Here is a 22175-nt window from a genome sequence, read left to right on the forward strand (position 1 = left end):
GACTATTATTCTAAATTCACTTTCTGTTATATTGTTTAAATCCTTTTTGATCAGTTCGTTAGCTGTCGTTATTTCCTGGACGTTTTTCTGAAGGGAATTTACCGTTTTGTCCTTTTGGATAGTCCCTGGAGTGGTGTGGGACTGGGGGGCACTTCCCCTGTGCTGTCTTGAATAACTTGCGTTGGTGGGCGGGGCAGCAGTCAGACCTGATGTCTGCCCCCAGCCCACCGCTGGGGCCACAGTCAGACTGGTGTGTGCCTTCTCTTCCCCTCTCCTAGGGGCGGGGTTCACTGTGGGGTGGCATGGCCCATCTGGGCTACTTGCACAGTGCCAAGCTTGTGGTGCTGGGGATCTGGAGTATTAGCTGGGGTGGATGGGCAAGGTGCACAGGGCAGGAGGGGCAGGCTCAGCTCGCTTATCCTTCCGTGGTCCGCTTCAGGAGGGGCCCTGTGGCACCAGGAGGGAGTCAGATCTGCCGCAGGAGGGATGAATCTGCAGAAGCACAGCGTTGGGTGTTTGCCGGGTGCAAGCAAGTTCCCTGGCAGGAACTGGTTCCCTTTGGGATTTTGGCTGGGGGATGGGCGAGGGAGATGGCGCTGGTGAGTGCCTTTGTTCCCTGCCAAGCTGAGCTCTGTCGTCAGGGGCTCAACAACTCTCCCTCCCACTGTCCTCCAGCCCTCCCGTTCTCCGAGCAGAGCTGTTAACTTATAACTTTCCAGCTGTCAAGTCCCACTCGCTGTCTGAACATACTCCGTCCAGCCCCTCCGCTTTTGCAAGACAGACTCAGGGCCTCTGCCTTGCCAGAGGGCTGCCCCTCCGCCCCTGCTCCCTCCCACCAGTCCGTATAGCGCGCACCGCCTCTCCGCCCTTCCTACCCTCTTCCGTGGACCTACGCTTGGCACTGGAGACTCCGTTCTGCTAGTCTTCTGAAGGTTTTCTGGGTTATTTAGGCAGGTATGGGTGGAATCTAAGTGATCAGCAGGACGCGGTGAGCCCAGCGTCCTCCTACGCCACCATCTTCTCCCTGCCCTGTTTTTATATTTTAAATGTGTTTCCTGTAAATAACACAGAGTTGGGTCTTGTTTTTTGACCACTGTTACAATCTTTTACTTGATGCATTTAGACCATTGACATTCAAAGTGATTATTGATATAGTCACTTTAATATCTACTATATTTGTTATTGTTTTCGATTTGTTGTCCTTGTTCTTTGTTCTTATTTTTGTCTTCTACTTTTTGTCTTTATCTCTTTTTTCTCATTCTAGTATTCACATTACATGTATGTTACATCTTCTGTGTAGTTCTCACACAGTTCTTGGATGTTTTCTTTCAGTCTCTTTGTGTTCTTTGCTTTTAAGTTTTAAAGGTATCTATTTAGATATCATTAAGCACAGAGATCTTTGTTCATCAGTTTCTAATCTGTTAATGAGCCCATCAGGCATTCTTAATTTCTGTCACATGTTTTTGCTCTCTAGCATTTCTTTTGGTTCTTTTTTTGGAATTTTCCAACTCTCTGCTTACTTTGCCCATCTGTTCTTGCATGTAGTCCACTTTATCTATTAGAGACATTATCTTATTTGTCATAGTTGTTTTAAATTCCTTGTCTGATAATGCCAAAACCCTGCCATGTTTGGTTCTTATGTTTGCTCTTCTCTTTAAATTGCAGGTTTTTTTTCCTTTTGGTATGACTCATTTTTTTTTCCCCTAATAGCAGGACATGATATACCAGGTAAAAGGAAATGCTGTAAATGGGACTTTAAATTTTTTTTTAATGTTTGTTTATTTTTGAGACAGGGAGAGACAGACCATGAACGGGGGAGGGTCAGAGAGAGAGGGAGACAGAATCTGAAACAGGCTCCAGGCTCTGAGCTGTCAGCACAGAGCCCGACATGGGGCTCGAACTCATGGACCGCGAGATCATGACCTGAGCTGAAGTCGGCCGCTTAACCGACTGAACCACCCAGGCGCCCCTGTAAATGGGACTTTATTAATGTGGAGGTGAGGTGTGAGGGGAAGGCAAGCATTCTATAGTCCTAGATCTCAGTATTTTAGTAAGGCTATGCCTCAGGACTGTGAACTTAAAAAGAGCCAGGAAATTAACACGGATACATTACTACCATTTAATTTTCAGGCTGTGTTGAAGTTTCACCAAATGTCTCCTTATTATCCTTTAGTTTGGAACAGTGCCTCAAATTTTCTGGCTTTTATATCCTTGACACTTTTGAAGATTGCAAGGTTATTTTTATAGGTGTCTTTCAATGTATTTTTCTGATGTTTTCTGATGTTTAAACTTGGATTATACATTCAGGTTATTCAGAAATATCATTGCAGTACGTGGTACACAATTTTGCAATTGTTCCATTACTGGTAATGTTTCCTTTGATCAGTTAGTTATATGGTGCCTTCCAGGATTTTCCATTATAAATTAATTTTTCCCTTTGTAATTAATAAATATTATATGGGGGAAGGGAGAAGATGGTACTTTGAAATTATGTAAATATCCCATTCTTTATCATGCTTTTAATTTATTCATTTAGATATATAAATGATAGATAATAGATAAATAGATAATAGAGATACTCAGTGTTTACTGATATTATTTCATGGGTTTTAATCTATTATTATAGATACTTATTTTGATACTTATTTCAAATTGTCTCCTTTTTGGTCAGTAGCATTCCATTCAAAGCTGCTTCTATCTCTTTTTGACATATCACTGCGCATTTTCTTGCTGTCTTGAATGAAATTTCTGTTCCAAGCTCATTTTGTACTCTCTGTACTCTAGTCCTAGAATCAGCTATTTCTCCAAAGAGTGTAGTTCCTTCTCTTAGAGAATGGTATTTTAGAAGCCAAGATACAGGGATTAGGTTAGTTCATTGCTATTGGGATCACTGCAATCAGGTTTTCTCAACAGACAGAACTAAAGAACATTTATGTTTGTATGTATGTGTGTATGTGTACACAGGGATATTTATAGCTATATTTTCCATATTTATATATATATCGAAAGCCATTAAATGGCTTTCCATGCATGACACCCTTCTCACCTTGTTTGAATTCCAACACCATGTTTAGGATGCTTCTTCATGGGGAAATGCCTCATTCCGTTCTGGTGACCTGTTCCAAGATGCTGCTACATGTGGCCACTCCTCCTTGCCCTTGGAGCTCTGACTCCCCAAACCTGGTTATCCTCCTTCCATGGGGATGTCTTCTTTATTTTTCTTGGGCATTGATACCCTCCATACCAGGCTGCACCCATTTCATGTGTAGACTCTCTCCTCATCTTATTTGGACTTTGTCACTCCAAACCAGGTGACCCCATAACATGGACATCCTCAACCTACTCAGGTTCTGACACCCTATGCTAGACCACACTTAATGGGATTATCATCCTCATTCTGTTCAAGATTCCACACCTCATGCTAGTCTGCTCCTTTGTGCCCCAGCTGGGCACCCTTCTCAACCAAGTTGGACTCCCTATGTTGGACCTCCCTTTGTGTGGATGCCCTCCTTATCCTGCTTGTGTTCTGAATTCTCCAATCCAAGTTGTCCTTCATGGGGATACTCTTCTCCTCAGGTGGTGCTTCAGCACAGAGTTTAGGGCAGTACTTCTGGGAGCAGGGAGAAGTCCCCCTTATCCTATCTGGAATCTGTGCTCTTCCTCCCTTTTGGTACTTACACCTATCTTCTTCTGATTTTATAACTTAATTGTTTAGGATATGAAGCCATCTCTTCAGTTTTTTAAGGCTGGACTAGTCTCTGCCATTATCCCCAGAATGTGATATTGTTTGTATCATCTTTACTAGGGGCATGGAAGAAGTTTCAGAGACTTCCACTTATCTTAATCACCGTATAGCTCTTACTCCTTAGGCCAAGGAAATAATATGGTGATCTTGCCAACTACCAAGTAATTTCATTCCAGTATACACTTAGTGATTAGAAAAATGACTACTGAATGTATGTGTAGGCCCAGTGAACCCATTGGAGCTGGGCTAGGACTCCATTTATTACCTAACCTTTATAAGTGGTTCCTCTAGTGGGGTCCATGATGACATTCTGGAGATCCAGATAACACTGTTAACTAGGACACTGTTATCAATAGTTCTTGAAATGACTGGATATTTCCCTTCCAGTTCCTGTAGTAATTGCCCAAATGTCCCATTGGAGAGGGATTAGGAGTATCATTAGAATTCATGTTCTAGGGTTTTCCTTCATGGAGAACTTTCTTCAGTCAGTGTGTTCCAGGTCTGAAAATTGACTCAGGTTTAGAAACTGAGCAAGGAATTGTGGCTTTCTTTGGTACAACTGCTCTCAGTCATTTATCCTTGATATCTTTTGGTTGTATATATTAAGCAGTAATTGTTTGGTTGCCTATCTATTTAACACCATGTTCTATTAACCATATCCACAGCTTTCTGAGAGTCATGTCCTCCTAGCTGCCAACTCTGACTTTATTGCTTATTATAGTAGTAGCATCTTTCTTACTTTTGGTAGTAAAGTGCCTCCACTTCACCTCTATGATTTTGGTATTTTATTTCCATTGCTATCAGAGACCTCAATTTGGTAATAGTTAGTCCTGATCTGTGGATAAAGATGTTTTGGAAAACCCAGAGTTGGTACATTAAGAATATGCAGACTATGACCTACTGAGTAACAATGCAGAAACAACCCCACAGGGTTGGCAGGTAGCTCCATTGGCATCTGAACTCCTGCTTTGGGGAAGATAAAACCCTAGGGCCATTTTGATTGGAAGCACAGTTTTAATACAGTCGCACAAAAGAAGTAAAGTCACAAAATGTATTACTTTCAGTCTCAAAACAGGGTGCAGTGAGCCAGGGGAAAAGCATTCCTTCATCATAGTTTACCAGTGAGCAGAAGAGAGAACATGAATAGGGTAGCAAACACCTATTACTTATAAGGAGATTGGGGCAGCTGTCACTAATTTTTCATGGACCCAATTCTGAATGGCCATTTTATTTATTTTTATTTTTATTTTTTAAAATATAATTTATTGTCAAGTTGGCTAATGTGCTCTTGGTTTTGGGGGTAGATTCCCATGATTCATCGCTTACATACAACACCCCAGTGCTCATCCCAACAAGTGCCCTCCTTAAAGCCCATCACCCATTTCCCCCTCTCTCCTGCCACCCCCACCCATCAACCCTCAGTTTGTTCTCTGTATTTAAAAGTCTCTTATGGTCTGCCTTCCTCCCTGTTTGTAACTATTTTTCCCCCTTCCTTTCCCCCGTGGTCTTCTGTTAAGTTTCTCAAGTTCCACGTATGAGTGAAAACATATGATATCTTTCTCTGACTGACTTATTTCACCAGTTCCATCCACGTTGCTGCAAATGGCAGGATTTCATTCTTTCTCATTGCTAACTAGTATTCCATTGTATATATAAACCACATCTTCTTTATCCATTCATCATTTGATGGACATTTAGGCTTTTTTCATAATTTGGCTATTGTTGAAAGTGCTGCTATAAACATTGGGGTACATGTGCCCCTATGAGTCAGCACTTCTGTATCCTTTGGATAAATTCCTGTTTTTTCAGAGCAGCTGTACCAGTTTGCATTCCCACCAACAGTGCAAGGGGGTTCCCCTTTCTCCACATCCTCGCCAGCATCTGTTGTTTCCTGTTGTTAATTATAGCCACTCTGACCTGTGTGAGGTGGTATCTCAGTGTAGTTTTGATTTGTATTTCCCTCATGACGAGTGATGTTGAGCATCTTTTCATGTGTCTGTTGGCCCTGAATGACCATTTAAAAATATTCCCTGGGAAAAACAAAGTGGAACTTGGGCTGAGAATTCTATTGGGTCCTTATCTAAATGTCCAGAATCTGGGTGTGAGCAGAGCTGTCATACTGCAAAATGCCTAGGCAGATACTCAAAATGGATGTTTTCTCATCATAGGAAGCCACCATTAGGCTCCTTGGTGATTCTAGTGCTGTTCTCATCAGTGCTTTTTCCCCCTACTTTGGCTTTAGTAAAAGGATTGAGCCCTCTGTAGCACATTGTTGGCTGGTGGGCTTTTTATGTAATTGATCTTCTGTAGCAGGCTTGGTTCTAAGAACCATTTGATGTCTTCCTCACTTATTTGTTTTGGCCACTAGAATTTCTACTAAGGGGCACCTTGGTTAAGCATTTAAGTCTTGATTTCAGCTCTGGTCATGATCTTTTAGGAAATCAAACACCATGTTTGAGATTCTTTCCCTCCCTCTCTGCCCCTCTTCCACTCTCACACTCATGCTCTCTTTCTTAAAATAAATAAACATTAAAAAATTTTTTTTACTTAGTGTGAGCCATTGCTTTCCCCAAACTCCTAAGAGTGAGCCAAGCAATGTTGCCTTGCCTCCCAGGATCCCTACCAGCCTCTTAAATCTTATATCCTAGGATAATGCTCTCATCTTAATCAACTCTCCCTTAACCAACTTTATATTTTGTCACCTGTGAGCCAGCACCCTCAGTATTATTCCCATACATTGTCTCCTAGCTTCTGTCAATACATGTTGGCTAGGTTCACTGCTCCCATGAAAGGCTCTCTACCCTAGGTGGAGCAGCTCCTCTTTCAGCTGAGGGCCTCAACTGTGCACCATCAGCAGGCAAAATTCACAGGTTAGGAGAATGAGAGCTTCAAGTCAGACGGGGTGGAAGGGCTCTGAGCTGCATACTACAGCATCTACTGCAGTATCTTAGCCCAGCAGCTTAGGATATATTAATGTGATTGGTTAACTCAGTAGTCACAGGGGGAATTTCTATGTCTACTCTGAGTGTGTTTCTCCAGACTCTACTCCTGTGTACATAGTTTATATACCTTTATTCTGTGCATACCTTAATATTCTCATATTTAACACGATGTTGTGACCTGATTTAATTAGCATGCCCCCCACCCCAATATCTCAACTCTGTTCTCCCTGATGGAAGGAAATGAAGAGCCAAGGTCTCATGTTCCCCGCCCCCCAATATGGTATTAGAAAGTTTCTACTTCAAATCACCTAGCCTCTGTTTTTTTCTCTCTCCTTAGCCCCTATTTGCCTCTTTTTTTAAAATAATTACTAATAATTGTGAAGAATAGGAAAAGGAAGAATGATCATCAACTACCCTTTTGAACAAAGGTCACCTCTATGTTACCTCCCAATTTTTAATCCTTTCCTCTTTCCCAAGGAAATGGCAACTTAGTTTTATCTGGTGCTTTAAATTTACATACTTTTTTGATATTTATATAAACTGAATCACACAGTATATACTCCAGTGGCTGGCTTTTTTACCTCAACATTATATTTGTGAGTTCAATCGTGTTGAGTGCAGCAGTTGTTAACTACTTTCAGTAATGCAAAGCAGTTGTGTAACCATCACCATATTTTTTTTTCATTATTATCCCCCCCCTTCAAGGAACTTTTTAGACATGAATTTTGATGCCATAGGTATACTATGTATCAGTCATATATAAAAAAAGTAAGATTTTTCTGACCCTCCAAAACTAATTTGCACCCTGTTAGGAACAATATCTTCCATCAAGAATGCATGCTGTAGACTATTCTAATATATAAATACACTATTTTTATTTAATTCAAAAGTGATGAATATTTGAGAATTGTTTCAGTTTTTTTGGTGCTAATATGAACATCTTTGTGAATCTTATTTGATGTACATATGAACACATTTCTGTTGAATATGTACCTAGATTTTCTGGGTCATAAGATATGCATATATTCAACTTTGGTAAATAATTCCCAATACTTTTGCAAAGTGTTTGTACAAATTTATGCTCCTATCAACAGGGTATAAGAATTCTAGTTGTTCTACAATTTCACCAATATCTGATGTGCTAAATTTTTATTCTTAGCTATTCTTGTGTGTAGTAATATCCCATTTATTGTTTTAACATTTGTTTTAACATTTATTTCCCTATTTAGTAATAATTTTGAGTGACTTTTTATTTAAAATTCAGTTGGAAATGACCAGATATCATTCTTTCTCATTGCCAAGTAGTATTCCATTGTATGTATAAACCACATCTTCTTTATCCATTCGTCAGTTGATGGACATTTAGGCTCATTCCATATTTTGGCTATTGTTGAAAGTGCTTCTATAAACATTGGGGTACAAGTGCTCCTATGCATCAGCACTCCTGTATCCCTTGGGTAGATTCCTAGCAGTGCTATTGCTGGGTCATAGTGTAGTTCTATTTTTAATTTTTTGAGGAACATCCACACTGTTTTCCAGAGTGCACAAGTTTGCATTCCCACCAACAGTGCAAGAGGGTTCCCGTTTCTCCACATCCTCCCCAGTATCTATAGTCTCCTGATTTGTTCATTTTAGCCACTCTGACTGGTGTGAGGTGGTATCTCAGTGTGGTTTTGATTTCTATTTCCCTGATGAAGAGTGACAGTGAGCATCTCTTCATGTGCCTGTTGGCCATCTGGATGTCTTCTTTAGAGAAGTGTCTATTCATGTTTTCTGCCCATTTCTTCACTGGATTATTTGTTTTTCAGGTGTGGAGTTTGGTGAGTTCTTCATAGATTTTGGATACTAGCCCTTTGTCTGATATGTCATTTGCAAATATCTTTTCCCATTCTGTTGGTTGCCTTTTAGTTTTGTTGATTGTTTCCTTTGCAGTGCAGAAGGTTTTTATCTTGATGAGGTCCCAATCGTTCATTTTGCTTTTAATTCCCTTGCCTTTGGAGATGTGTCAAGTAAGAAATTGCTGCGGCTGAGATCCAAGAGGTTGTTGCTTGCTTCCTTCTCTAGGGTTTTGATGGTTTCCTGTCTCACATTCAGGTCCTTTATCCATTTTGAGTTTACTTTTGTGAATGGTGTAAGAAAGTGGTCTAGTTTCATTCTTCTGCATGTTGCTGTCCAGTTCTCCCAGCACTATTTGTTAAAGAGGCTGTCTTTTTTCCATTGGATACTCTTTCCTGCTTTGTCAAAGATTAGTTGGAAATCAGGCAGAGAAAGACAGATACCATCCATATGTTTTCACTTATATGTGGATCTTGAGAAACTTAACAGAAGACCATGGGGGAGAGGAAGGGGAAAAAACGTTACAGAGAGGTAGGGAGGCAAACCATAAGAGACTCTTAAGGACTGAGAACAAATAAAGGGTTGATGGGGGCTGGGGGAGAGGGGAAAGTGGGTGATGGGGGTGATGGGCATGAAGGAGGGCACTTGTTGGGATGAGCACTGGGAGTTGTATGGAAACCAATTTGACAATAAATTATATTAAAAAAAAATGAAGAGTTTGTAGGTGCTGTTCAAAGAATAGGCATAGGGAGGGTATTTATAGGAATGTACTCAGTGATATATTTCAAGGGAGATGATTCAGCAAACATTTCAAAACTCAGGTAATATTTTTAAAGATTTCTTAGAGATTCAAATTGATTTAATGTTTGGCAAAATAATAATAATAATAATAATAATAATAATAATAATAATGCTTTTGTTAGGCTTCTACTATACTCCTAGAGATTATGATATTCTTCTTTGTTTTAGGAATTAACTTTATAAACTTAATCTGTTGGTTCTGCATATCTGGTAATATATTTCTCGCCAAGAAAAATAAATAAATAAAATTCAATTGGATATGGTGTGTGTGTGTGTGTGTGTGTGTGTGTCTGTGTGTGTGTATGACAATATCCCTATTCAAGTCTCTTGCCTACTTTTCTATTTGGTTTCTGTCTTTTTTTTAAGTTAATTAGTATGAGTTATTTATATATTCTATATATGAGTCACCTAGCAGTCACATGTGTTACAAGGATCATATTCTCTCTCTCAATGGTGTCTCTAACAAACAGAAGCTCTTAATTATAATCCAATTAAAATTTATTTCATTGATTTTTTTACTCCAAGGTCATAGAGGTATTCATGTTTGTTTTTTTCTGAGCCTCTTTGCTTTGCCTTTAATGTTAAGATCTACGGTCCAACTGGTATTGATTTTTATGTTTGATATGAGATTTAAGGATCAAGCTTTATTTGTTTTAGATATGAATGTCCAATTAACTTGCACCATTTATTGAACAGATTATCCTTTTCCATTGCTTTGTAGTGCCACTTCTGTCATAAATCAAGTGTCCATATCTGCATAGGATTGTTTCTGGACCTTTGGTTGCATTTTTCTATTTGTCTATTCTTGCACAGGTACAACACTATCTTTATTATAAATTTGTAACAAGTAGTAATAAATGGTAGAATTACATCCTCCAATTTCTTTTACTTCTTTAAGATTGACATGGTTTTTCTTAGCCCCTTGTATTTCTATATTAAAGTATTAGCATCACCTTATACATTTCCAGCAAAAAATGGCTCTAGGATTCTTTCCTCCTGCCAGCCCCTAGCAAATGTTAATTTACTCTCTGTCCTCATGGATTTACCTACTGTGCATATTTCGCATATGGAATAATATAATATGTAACTGCTAACTTCTGGCATCTTAGCATAATGTTTTCAAGATTCACACATATTTTACCATATATTAGTTCTTCAATGCTTTTTATGGCTGGATACTATTCTATGGTATGGATATACCACCTTTTGTTTATGAATTCATCTGTTGATGAATATTTGGATTCTTTGTACTTTTTGGTGACTATAAATATTGCTGCTATGAATGTTTGTGTGCAACTTTTTGTTTGAATACCTGTTTTCAATTATCCTGGTTATGTATCTAGGAGTAGAACTACTGGATCATATTCTAATTCTACATTTAAATTTTTGGGAAAACCACCAAACCATTTTCCACAGGAGGTGCACCATTTTACATTACCATCAGCGATGGATGAGGATTCCAGTTTCTCCATGTCCTCACCAACACTTGTTCCTTTCATTTTCTTTAAATTATAGCCATCCTAATGGATGTTAAGTGGTATCTTACTGTGGTTTTGGTTTGCATTTTCCTAATAACTAATAATGTTGAATACCTTGCATGTGCTTGTTGGCCAATCTTCTTTGGAGAAATGTCTGTTTAAGCCCTTTGCTCAATTTTTTTATTAGTCTGTTTCTCTTTTTGTTCCTGACATGTAAGAGTTCTTTAAATGTTCTAGATACTAGAACTGATGACAGACATATGATTTGCAAATATTTTCTCCCATTTTGTAGGTTATATTTACTATTCTGATCTTGGCCTTTGGTGCACAGTTTTGAAATTTAATGAATTTATCTATTTTTTCTTTCTTTCTTTCTTTCTTTCTTTCTTTCTTTCTTTCTTTCTTTCTTTCTTTCTTTCTTTCTTTCTTTCTTTCTCCTCTTCCTCCTCCTCCTCCTCTTCTTTGCTTATGCTTTCAATGTCATGTTTAAAAATCTGTTGTCAAATTCATCATCTTGAAGACTTACACCTATGGTTTTTTACAAGACTTTCATAGTTCTACTCTTACATTTATATTCGTTATCTATGTTGAGTTAATTTTTGTGTATGGCTTGAGGAGGGTTCAAATTCATTCTTTTGCACATGGGTAGCCAATTATTCCAGCACTATTTGTTGAAGAAACTCTTCTTTCCTTGTTGAGTGGTCTTGGAATCCTTGTCAAAAATAAATTAACCATAGATGTGTGGGTTTATTTGGGGGCTCAAAATTCTATTTTGTTGATTTATATGTCTGTCCTTATTCTAGTACACACTGTTTTGGTTAGGATAGCTTTGTACTGAGTTTTGAAATCAAGAAGTCTGAGTCTCCAATTTTGTTTTATTTTTTCAAGATAGTTTTGGCTATTTGGGGTCCCTTACAATTCTGGGAGTTTTTTGACCAGCTTTTTGATTTAAAATAATCATTGAGATTTTGATGTGGATTGCACTGAATCTGTAGATCACTTTGGGTAGTATTGCCATATTAAGTCTTCTAATCCATAAGCATAGGACATAGTTTCTTTATTTAGGTGTTCTTTAACTTCTTTCAGTAATCTTTTGTAGCTTTCAATTTATAAGTCTTACATCTCCTTGGTTAAATTTATTTCTAAGTATTTTATTCTTTTTGATGCTATTGTAAATGGAACTGTTTTCATTTCACTTCAGAATGTTCATTGCTAGGGTATAGAAATACAACTGATTATTATGTGTGTAATTTATATCCTGCAACTTTTCTGAATTCATTTATTAGCTCTAATAGTTGTTTGTTTTTTTGTTGGTTTGTTTTTTAGACTCTGTAGGATTTTACCTATATAAGATCATATCATCTATGAATAGAAATAGATTTGCTCCTTCTTTTCCAATTTGGGTGCCATTCGTTTCTTTTTCTTGCCTAAGTTCTCTGGTTAGGAGTCTCAGTACAATGTTGAATAGAAGTGGTGAAAGAAGGCATCGTTTCTTGTTTCTGATATTAGGGAGAAAGCTTTCAATCTTACCATTGAGTTTAATGTTATCTGTGGATTTGCCCTTTATCATGTTGAAGAAGTTCTCTTCTATTTTTAGTTTGCTGGCTGTTTCTGAATTTTGTCAAGTGCTTTTTCTGCATCATTAGAGGTGATAATTTTTCCTTTATTCTAGTAATGTGATGTATTACATTGATTGATTTTCATATGTTGAACCATCCTCTCATTCCTGGTATATATCCCACTTGGTTATGGTGTATCATCTTAATATTCTACTAGATTTGGGGTTGCTAATATTTTCTTGAGGATATTTTCATCTATAAACATAAGGGATATTGGTCTATAGTTTTCTTTTTGTATGATGTCTTTATCTGGTTTGGTAACAGAATAATTTCGGCCTCTTAGAATGAATTAAAATGTCTATTCCACTTCTATTTTTGGGAAGAGTTTGAGAAGAATTGGCATTAACTCTTTTTTTTTTTAATTTTTTTTTTCAACGTTTATTTATTTTTGGGACAGAGAGAGACAGAGCATGAACGGGGGAGGGGCAGAGAGAGAGGGAGACACAGAATTGGAAACAGGCTCCAGGCTCTGAGCCAGCAGCCCAGAGCCTGACGCGGGGCTTGAACTCACGGACCGCGAGATCGTGACCTGGCTGAAGTCAGACGCTTAACCGACTGCGCCACCCAGGCGCCCCAGCATTAACTCTTTAAATGATATGATATAGAATTAACCAGTGAAGCCATGTGGTCCTTGGTTTTTCTTTGTTGGGAGGTTTGTCATCACTGATTCAGTCTCTTGTTATTGTATATTCAAAATTTTTATTTCTTCTTGAGTCTGTTTGATTATTGTATATTTCTTAGAATTTTTCCATTTATCTAGATTATCTAATTTATCAGCATACAATTGCTTATATTGTTTTCTTTTTATTTCTGTGGTTGGTAGTAATGTCTCTACTTTCATTTCTGATTTTAGTAATTTCAGTCTTCTCTTATTTCTTGGTCAATCTAACTAAACAGCAGCTTTTGATGTTTTCAAAGAAAAAAAAAACTGTCTTGTTGATTTTTTTTACTTTTCTTTCTTTTGTTTTTCTTTTTTTAGAGAGAGCGAGAGAGAGAGAGAGAGTGCAAGCAGGGGAGATGGGCAGAGGGAGAATCTTAAGCGGGGTGCATGCTCAGAATGGAGCCCAAGGTAGGGCTCAATCCCATAAACCTGGGATCAGGACCTGAGCCAAAATCAAGAGTCAGATGCTCAATGGACTGAGGCACCCAGATGCCCCCGTTTTGTTGATTTTCTATATTGGTTTTCTATTCCCTGTTTTGTTTACTTCCACTCTAATCTTTATAATTCTGTTTTTCTGCTAATTTTGGGTTTACCTTGCTATTCTTTATCTAGTTCCTAAAGGTGTAAGTTTCAGTTACTGATTTGGTATCTTTTTAATATCTGCATTTACAAGTATAAATTTCTCTTTGAACAATGTTTTTGCTTCATCCCATATGTTTTGGTATGTGATGTTTTCAATTTCATTTAACTCAAAATTATTGTACTTTTCAGCTCCAGAATTGCTATTTGGTTTCTTTTTGCCATTTCTATCTTTTTATTATACTATATTTGGTGAGATGCCATTCTCTTGACTTCCTTTAGTTCTTTGTCCATGCTTTCCTTTATCTCTTTGAGCATATTTAAGACAGTTGATTTAAAGTTTTGTCTAATAAGTACAATGACCAGATTTCTCATAGACAGTTTCTGTTCTTTTTTCCTGTGAATAGGCCATATATGTTTTTTTTGCATGACTCATAGTTTTTTTGTTGTTGTTGAAGACTGGACATTTTGAACATTATAATGTGACAAAATCATATTTCCCCCTCTCCTTCAAGTTTGCTGTTGCTGCTTTTGTAGGTTGTGTGTGTGTGTGTGTGTGACTTTTCTCAACAATTTTTGTAAAATCTGTATTCTTTGTTATGTGTGACCACTGAAGTCTGTGTTCTGTTAGCTTATGGGCAACAGTGTTTTGATAGATTCCTTAAATGTCAGAAAGGAAAGAAGGAAGGAAGGAAGGAAGGAAGGAAGGAAGGAAGGAAGGAAGGAAGAAGGAAGGAAGGCAGGAAGGAAGGAAAAGGAAAGAGAAAGAGACAAAGAGAAAGAAAAGGAAAGGAAAAGAAAAAAGAAAAAAGAAAAGAAAAGAAAGGAAAGGAAAAGGAAAGAAAAGAAAAAGGAAAAGACAATAAAAGAAATTAGAAGAAAAATTACTCTACTGGTCTTTGCAGATTGGCTATGTGTTGGAATACTCTTTCAATGCTCAGCCAGGCCATATACAACTCTGCCCTAGCATTCATTTCCCATTTGCTTGGACCTTGAAGTCCAGCCAGACATGAAAGTTGTGGATCTTCTCATAACTTCTGAGCATACATCCAGTTCTGAGCATATGGATAGGTTTTTTAATTCCTCAGTATATGTGGGATCTTTAAAAATCCGTATTACCCATGTATTTACTTTTACAACTTTGTGTCTGTCTGGTGTCCCAACTGTTGGCCCAGGCTAATGTACCCAGTATTTTTGCCTTTAAATGCTTCCAGCAAATGTCACATGGGATGCATCTCAACCCTAAAAACACTCCAAATAGGGCAAAACAAAGGCTAGTCCTTGTGCAAATACTTCAGGGAGCCAACAGACAACCTCAGTTCACAAGAGACAAACACATTCTTTGAAAATTAGATCCTATTGCTACCTTTGGCAATAGCAACCTTCATCAGGAATGTAAACTGCTGACATATGGCCACCACTGGTGTGAAATGGAGGAATGGTAGGTGGACAACTTAAAATGCCACAGCATTTTCTTACCAGATGCAGCTACTTCTTTATTCCCTAAGCCTTCACTTATTGTTAAGTTCTTGGCCAGATTCAAGAGTCCTGTAAAACCATGATTTTGACCATTTTTGCCACCTCTTTAGTTGCTTTTATGGAAAATGGATACCTGAAGCTCCCTACTTATTATTTTCTGTGATATCATTCCCTATTATACTTTTTTAAAAAGTTTAAAAAAGAGAGAGAGAGAGGGAGAGAGAGAGAGAGCAGGGGAGGAGCAGAGAGAGAGGGAGAAAGAGTGAATCCCAAGCAAGCTCCACACTGCCAGTGCAGAGCCTGATGCAGGGCTTGAACCCGTGAGATCATGACCTGAGCCAAAATCAAGAGTCAGATGCTTAACCGAATGAGACACCCAGGCGCCCCCCACCACCATTGTACTTTTTAACCGATAAATTTGGTTTATCCCTCCATTTAAGTTTTTTGAAGTTTCTTTAAATAATTTTTTATAGTTTTTCCATGTAATATTATTTTATAGCTTCCAGTATATTTGTTTCTAGGTCTTTGATGTTTTCTAATACACTTATAAATAGTATAATTTCTAAAGTTTCATTTTTAATTTGTGTCTGGCATATAGAAATATAGTTGATTTTTACATGTTTGTCTTGTGCTCCCCACTTCCCTAAATTATTCATTCTAAAAATTTGTCTGCAAATTTGTTTGATTTTTTTTTATTTTTTTATTTTTTTTTTAAATTTGTTTGATTTTTTTTTTTTTTTTTATTTAAAAAAAATTTTTTTTTTCAACGTTTATTTATTTTTGGGACAGAGAGAGACAGAGCATGAACGGGGGAGGGGCAGAGAGAGAGGGAGACACAGAATCGGAAACAGGCTCCAGGCTCTGAGCCATCAGCCCAGAGCCCGACGCGGGGCTCGAACTCACAGACCGTGAGATCGTGACCTGGTTGAAGTCGGCCGCTTAACCGACTGCGCCACCCAGGCGCCCCATAAATTTGTTTGATTTTTATACACACACAGTTGTGCCCTCTACCAACAAAGAGTTTTATTAGTGTTCTCAAGTATTTATGCCTTTGATTTATTTTTTTTTTTTTAATTTTTTTTCAACGTTTATTTATTTTTGGGAGAGAGAGAGACATAGCATGAACGGGGGAGGGGCAGAGAGAGAGGGAGACACAGAATCAGAAACAGGCTCCAGGCTCTGAGCCATCAGCCCAGAGCATGACGCGGGGCTCGAACTCACGGACCGCGAGATCGTGACCTGGCTGAAGTCGGACGCTTAACCGACTGCGCCACCCAGGCGCCCCAACCTTTGATTTATTTTCATTACCTCATTGGTCTTACTAGATTCTCCATTACGCTTTCAGATAGAAATAGTGTTGGCAAGCACCTTTGTCTTAATCTGAGAGAGGTTTAATTAAAACTTAATTTCTTTAAAATATATAGGACTTTACAGACTTTCTATTTCTTCTTATATCATTTTAATATGTTGTATTTTCTACACACTTATTGATTTCATTTGAAATTTCATATATGTTATTAAGTTGCTTGTGGTACCCTCTTATTACAATTAATTATCTATAAATCACGTAATGTTGGATGCAATATTTTGTATATGCAACTAGGTGTATTTCACTATGTTCAGATATTCTATATCCTTAATGATAGTTTTAGTTTACATTTGTATCCATTACCAAAAGAGAATTTTTAAATCCCCCACTCGGTGTATTCTTTCTTTCTTTCTTTCTTTCTTTCTTTCTTTCTTTCTTTCTTTCTTTCTTCTAAGACTTGCAGTTTTTCCTTTATATTATTAGAGGCTACAGCTCTAGATACAAGCAAATTTGGAATTATAGCTTTCTGGTAGAGCAAATCATTATCCCTAATAACACTTCTTACTTTATTATTTTTCTAATATTGTTATAGTCATTACTTTTCTTTCTGGTTAGTGTTTGCTTGTTATATCCTTTTCCACTCTTTTATTTTTTAATATCTCCTTCTTTTATATTTAAGGTGAGACTCTTTAAAGCAGAATCTCTCTTTTATTTTTTCTTTTTTGGTGTTTTCATTTTTGTTGAATCTAATTTGAGAATTGTCTTTTAATTAAAGTATTTAGGGGCACCTGGGTGGCTCAGTCAGTTGGTTCAGCATCCAACTTTGGTTCAGGTCATGATCTCATGGTTCATGAGTTCAAGCCCCCCATCGGGCTCTCTACAGACAGCTCAGAGCCTGGAGCCTGTTTTGGATACTGTGTCTCCCTCTCTCTCTGCCCCTACCCCGCTCACACTCTGTCCCCCTCTCTCTCAAGAATAAATAAACATTAAAAAATTGTAATTAGTGGGGCGCCTGGGTGGTGCAGTCGGTTAAGCGTCCGACTTCAGCCAGGTCACGATCTCGCGGTCCAGGAGTTCGAGCCCCGCTTCGGGCTCTGGGCTGATGGCTCAGAGCCTGGAGCCTGTTTCCAATTCTGTGTCTCCCTCTCTCTCTGCCCCTCCCCCGTTCATGCTCTGTCTCTCTCTCTCCCAAAAATAAATAAACGTTGAAAAAAAAATTAAAAAAAAAATTGTAATTAGAGTATTAGTCTGATTACATTAACTGTAACTTCTCATGTATTAGGTTTTAAATGCTACCTTACTATATTATATTTGTCCCTTCTGTTCTATGTTCCCTTTTCTCTCCTTTTGGCTTTCTTTAAGATTACAAGTTTTTTTAGATTAATAATTCTATATATTCTTTCTGCTAATGTGTTGTTTTTGCATGTTTTCTTTTTTTTAGTGTTTACCGTATAGATTTCAAAATGCATCCTTGACATATTAAAATTTAATTTAAGTTACTGCTTTTACTGCATATATATTACTGTTTTATAAGTCAATATTCATTTAGGCTTACTCACATATCCACTTTTTCTTTCTTTTTCATCATTTCCCACTCCTCTAAGTTGCCTCCAAAAACACCTTTTGCATTTCCTTTAGTGTGAATTTTTAAAGTATTTTTATTTTGGTTTTATTTGTTAAGATTATAGTCTCTGGATATAGAATTCTTGGTGGAATTATTTTATTTTAGCACTTCGAAGATATTATCTTATTATCTCTTGGCATCCTTAGTTCATTTCGAGGAGTCAGCCTGAAGCCTTTACTGACATTGTTTAGTAAAAAGAAATATTTATTTTATTCATTCCACTACCCCCCCCCCATATTTTCTTTTCTTCTTTTCTTTCATGCAATTTTACTATTATGTACCTAAGTATTTATGCTACCTGTGATTTCAGGACTTCTTGAATTTCTGACTTGATGTCAGTTGTCAGTTTTAGAAAATTTTCAATTATCTCTTCAAATATTTGTCCTGCTCCGTTTTATTTCTTCCCTCCTTTTGATAACCTTACTACATATATTTTTGACATTATAGCCATGTGCTTGTCTTATGTGATTTTTTCTTTATTTTCCATATTTTTCTCCATATGTTTCAGTCTGCATATTTGATTTAAATCCTAGTTCGGTAGTTCTCACTTTGTTATGCAGAATTTGTAATTAAACCAATTTATTAATTCTTAACTTTCTTAATTTCAGTCATTAAATTTTTTATTTTTAGAATATTTTTTGTCTGATATTCAGTGTATGTTGATATTTTCCTCCTTTTAATTCCTTGAGCTATATTAATAATAGTAACTTTAAAGTCCATATTTGGATTTCATATATCTATTTCAACTATCAATTTTTTTCCCTTGGTTTTTGGTCAGGTCTTTTAAAATACATTGTTATTTCTGCTTTATTTGTGAACATTGTTGGTAAGAAATTTGTAGCGATAATTTGAGGTTCTGGGTAATGTTATGTTTCTCCAGAGAGGATACATACAAGTATGTCGCGACCGGCGCGACAAACACCGAGGTTAGGGTCCTGAGGGTAGGGGAATGCAAGAAAAAAGAGAGAGAAGAAAGTTTGGGAACAGGAGGGTCCCCTGGGCTGATGGCCCAAGTGACGGCTTTATTGTTGCTGTACACAATCTTTTATATCCAGAATCTTATGGGTCAGGCCATTCTAAGAATAAACAGGTTTCACATAATCGCTGCCAACCAAAACATTTAGTTCTGTGTTTCTTGTGCATTTTCTAGATGGGTCACAACAAGACCTTGTTGATAAGATTGCTAGCAAAACACAATTCCCATGTTTGTTTCTATCTGACTCGGGGTAGAAAAAGGGAGGTAGCATTACTGCCAACACCTGCAGACCACAGGCTTCAGGAATTAACTTTCTCAGCCTTGACAAGGCTTTCGTATGCCCTTGTAAGTGGGGGAATGGGAGGGGGAACCACCGGGTTGGCTAAGTCAACAGGGAACGTTGCTCCACCCGGTCTCAGCCTGGCACCGGGGCCGGCCCCCCCCCACAAGTAGCATCCAAATAACCTTAATCCATTTAGGGATTGAGTTGGTGCAAAGTCAGTTTTTATTCTTTCTGATGGATGAGCTATTTCTGGTTTCCCTTACTTCTTGGGATCCCAATTAAAAGACTGGGATACTTGTCAGAGCCTTTTCTCCTTTGCTGTTTTCAATTTTGCCTTCTTCTGCCTTGAGAGTCTGCCAAAAACTTTGTTAAATTTTTCAGTAGCAACTGTCTTAATTGATAAGTGTCTTGAGAATAAAAGTAATGCCAGGTTTTTTTTTTTTTTTTTTTTTTTTTTTTTGTCCATGTTCTAAAGGCCAGTGGTTTTTGTCTTCTGACCTATTGTGGTTTTAACATTATGAATGCCTCTAGGGTGTGAACTTACCTTTCTGGTTTCTAACATCCTCTTTGTTTCTTATTTCTATGTTTTTATTTTTTTGTCTTAATTTTTTACAAGCTTACATATGAGTTTTAAAAGGGTTATTTTTTTTTATCCAGCATTTATAAGTGTTTGTATTGGAAGTTTTTTGATTTCTTTTGTGTGAATATTTTTTTTTTGTATCTAGTCTTCCATGGTCTTGATTTTATTTTTTTCACCTATTCAATTGCATTTATTTAGAACTAGTATATACCTCTATTGCTTTCAATTTTTTTTTGTATGCTGTCACTGAAAGTACTACTAAACCGCACAAAAATTATCTGTGAGAGTATACTCTATTTAATAAACATTTTAAAGCATTGACTATATAACTAGGACATGTTCTCACATAAGTAATATACCATCCTTGCCCTTAATGAGTTGAGAGTCTATCTTTTCTTCTAAAATACTCACCTCAAAGGGCTCTCCTAAAACACTGAGATCCTTGGAATCTGTTGTTCTTCGATAGTAGTGTTTTAATATGTTTTTTAAATAATGGTTTTTAGATGGCAATAGGGAACCAGATACCCACTCTAAATTGTGTATGGTGTGATAGAGTACCTTTTAAGAAGCTTGCAGTGGGCACAGTGTTTTCAAGAAAGGGAACGATTTCAGTTAAAGTAAGAAGAAGATAGAGGAAATTCTTAACAAAGAGGTCAAGACTCTGTGAGAGTTTGCTGATTACACAGCAGGAGTTCCAGAGGTGAAAGGGCATAGGATGGGATAACAGAGGTGTCAGGGAAGACTGAATGTCATGTAGACTATGGTTTAGTCAAAATGGCTGACTGGGGGAAGGATGGATGACATTTGGTGTTGAAATAAGAAATAAAATAAACTTGGTCTCAGCAGTCTTCTGATGAAGGTGGGTTCTCGGCCTAACGGCCAGCAGACTTAGATAACACAGTTGGAACTGAAGTCAGAGATAAAATCATCCCTAAGTTTCTTTTCAGCAGTAATTGCCTGAGGTGTTGACAGTTGTGGGGACTATGATTTTTCCACATGCACTCAATGTCTGATAAATATCCTTTTTAATTTGTCCCTTCTTATTCTCTGAAATGTTCTTATAATATGTTATTCCCTAACTTTGTGATTTTTCGTTAGATTTCACAGTGGAAATTATCAGAGAACCAAGAGTGGTCTCACCCTCACCTAGGAAAACATCATTTTACAAAAGGACTGGTGTGAGGAAGCCCTCATTAAGACCTAGGTAAGACATAGGATTTGGCTACAGCAATATTCTCCAGACACAAGCCATCTTCTTTAATCTCAACATGTCTAATGCTGAACTTATCCTTCAGTATATGAGTTTTGTTTTTAATTTTTTTCCATATATCATAAACATACACACAATATTTATTTATTTGTTTTGAGAAAGAGAGAGAGCAGGAGAGGGGCGCAGAGAGAGAGACAGAGAGAGTTTCAAGCAGGCTCCACTCTGTCAGCACTGAGCCTGATGTGGTACTTGATCTCATGATGCGGGGATCATAACCTGAGCCCAAACCAAAAGTCGGGCACTTAACCGACTGAGCCACAGACACCCCCACATTTTGTATTTTAAACCAATTATTTATTTTCTATAATTGAGACCATGCAATATATATTATAACATTTTTTAACTTAAAAAAACTATCATGGACATCATGATAGTTTGTAGAGTTATATCCCCTTTCATAATACAGATGTAGCATGTTTTTTTATGGACAGTTTAATGAACTTTTTAATGGACATTACATTATTTTTCATTTTTCACTGCTATAAATAGTGTCACAATAAACATCCTGGTATATATATTCTTGCCTATTTCTTTTTCTGTATTGTGTACTATTGTAGTAACCTCCTAACTGGTTCCTTATTTCATGTCTCTCCCCTTATAATAAATCCTAGAATCAACTTATTAAGGTCTCACTTCTAGGAAAAAACTCTGTGGCCCTTTCTTTCAGAAGTGTCCACTTTTTTCTCCTTACCTGAGCACAAGTGCCACCTCTACATAAAAAGTTCTTCAGATGTATGTCGCTATGACTTCCCTCTTCTCTGAGCACTACATCCCTAAAATACAACACAAAGTACTTACTGTGTACTACTTTTTACTGCTCTTTATTTTTTAGGTATCTTTTCCATTTTCTTGGACTTGACTATGATTTTCTTATAGGCCATGCCATTCATTCAATCATTCATTTTTTTTATTCAATAATTACCTATTAATGACTAGGTATATGAAAAGTCCTTAAAGAAGATAAAGATAGAGTAACACATACAAATTTGGTAG

At 37.3% G+C, this 22175-nt stretch overlaps 1 protein-coding gene across 1 annotated transcript in view; it reads left to right on the forward strand.

Annotated features, from left to right (window-relative positions):
• The window catches only part of RGSL1 (regulator of G protein signaling like 1), a 105538-nt gene that overhangs the window by 52809 nt on the left and 30554 nt on the right, over positions 1-22175 (forward strand). Inside the window, exon 11 of the mRNA XM_086693359.1 lies at positions 21011-21116. Within this exon, the coding sequence (XP_086549485.1) occupies positions 21011-21116 (106 nt within the window). The remainder of the gene's footprint in view (positions 1-21010; positions 21117-22175) is intronic.

This window comes from Puma concolor, chromosome E4 (genome assembly GCF_028749965.1).
Source record: "Puma concolor isolate L17-30 chromosome E4, mPumCon1.1.hap2, whole genome shotgun sequence".
Taxonomy (NCBI): Eukaryota; Metazoa; Chordata; class Mammalia; order Carnivora; family Felidae; genus Puma; species Puma concolor.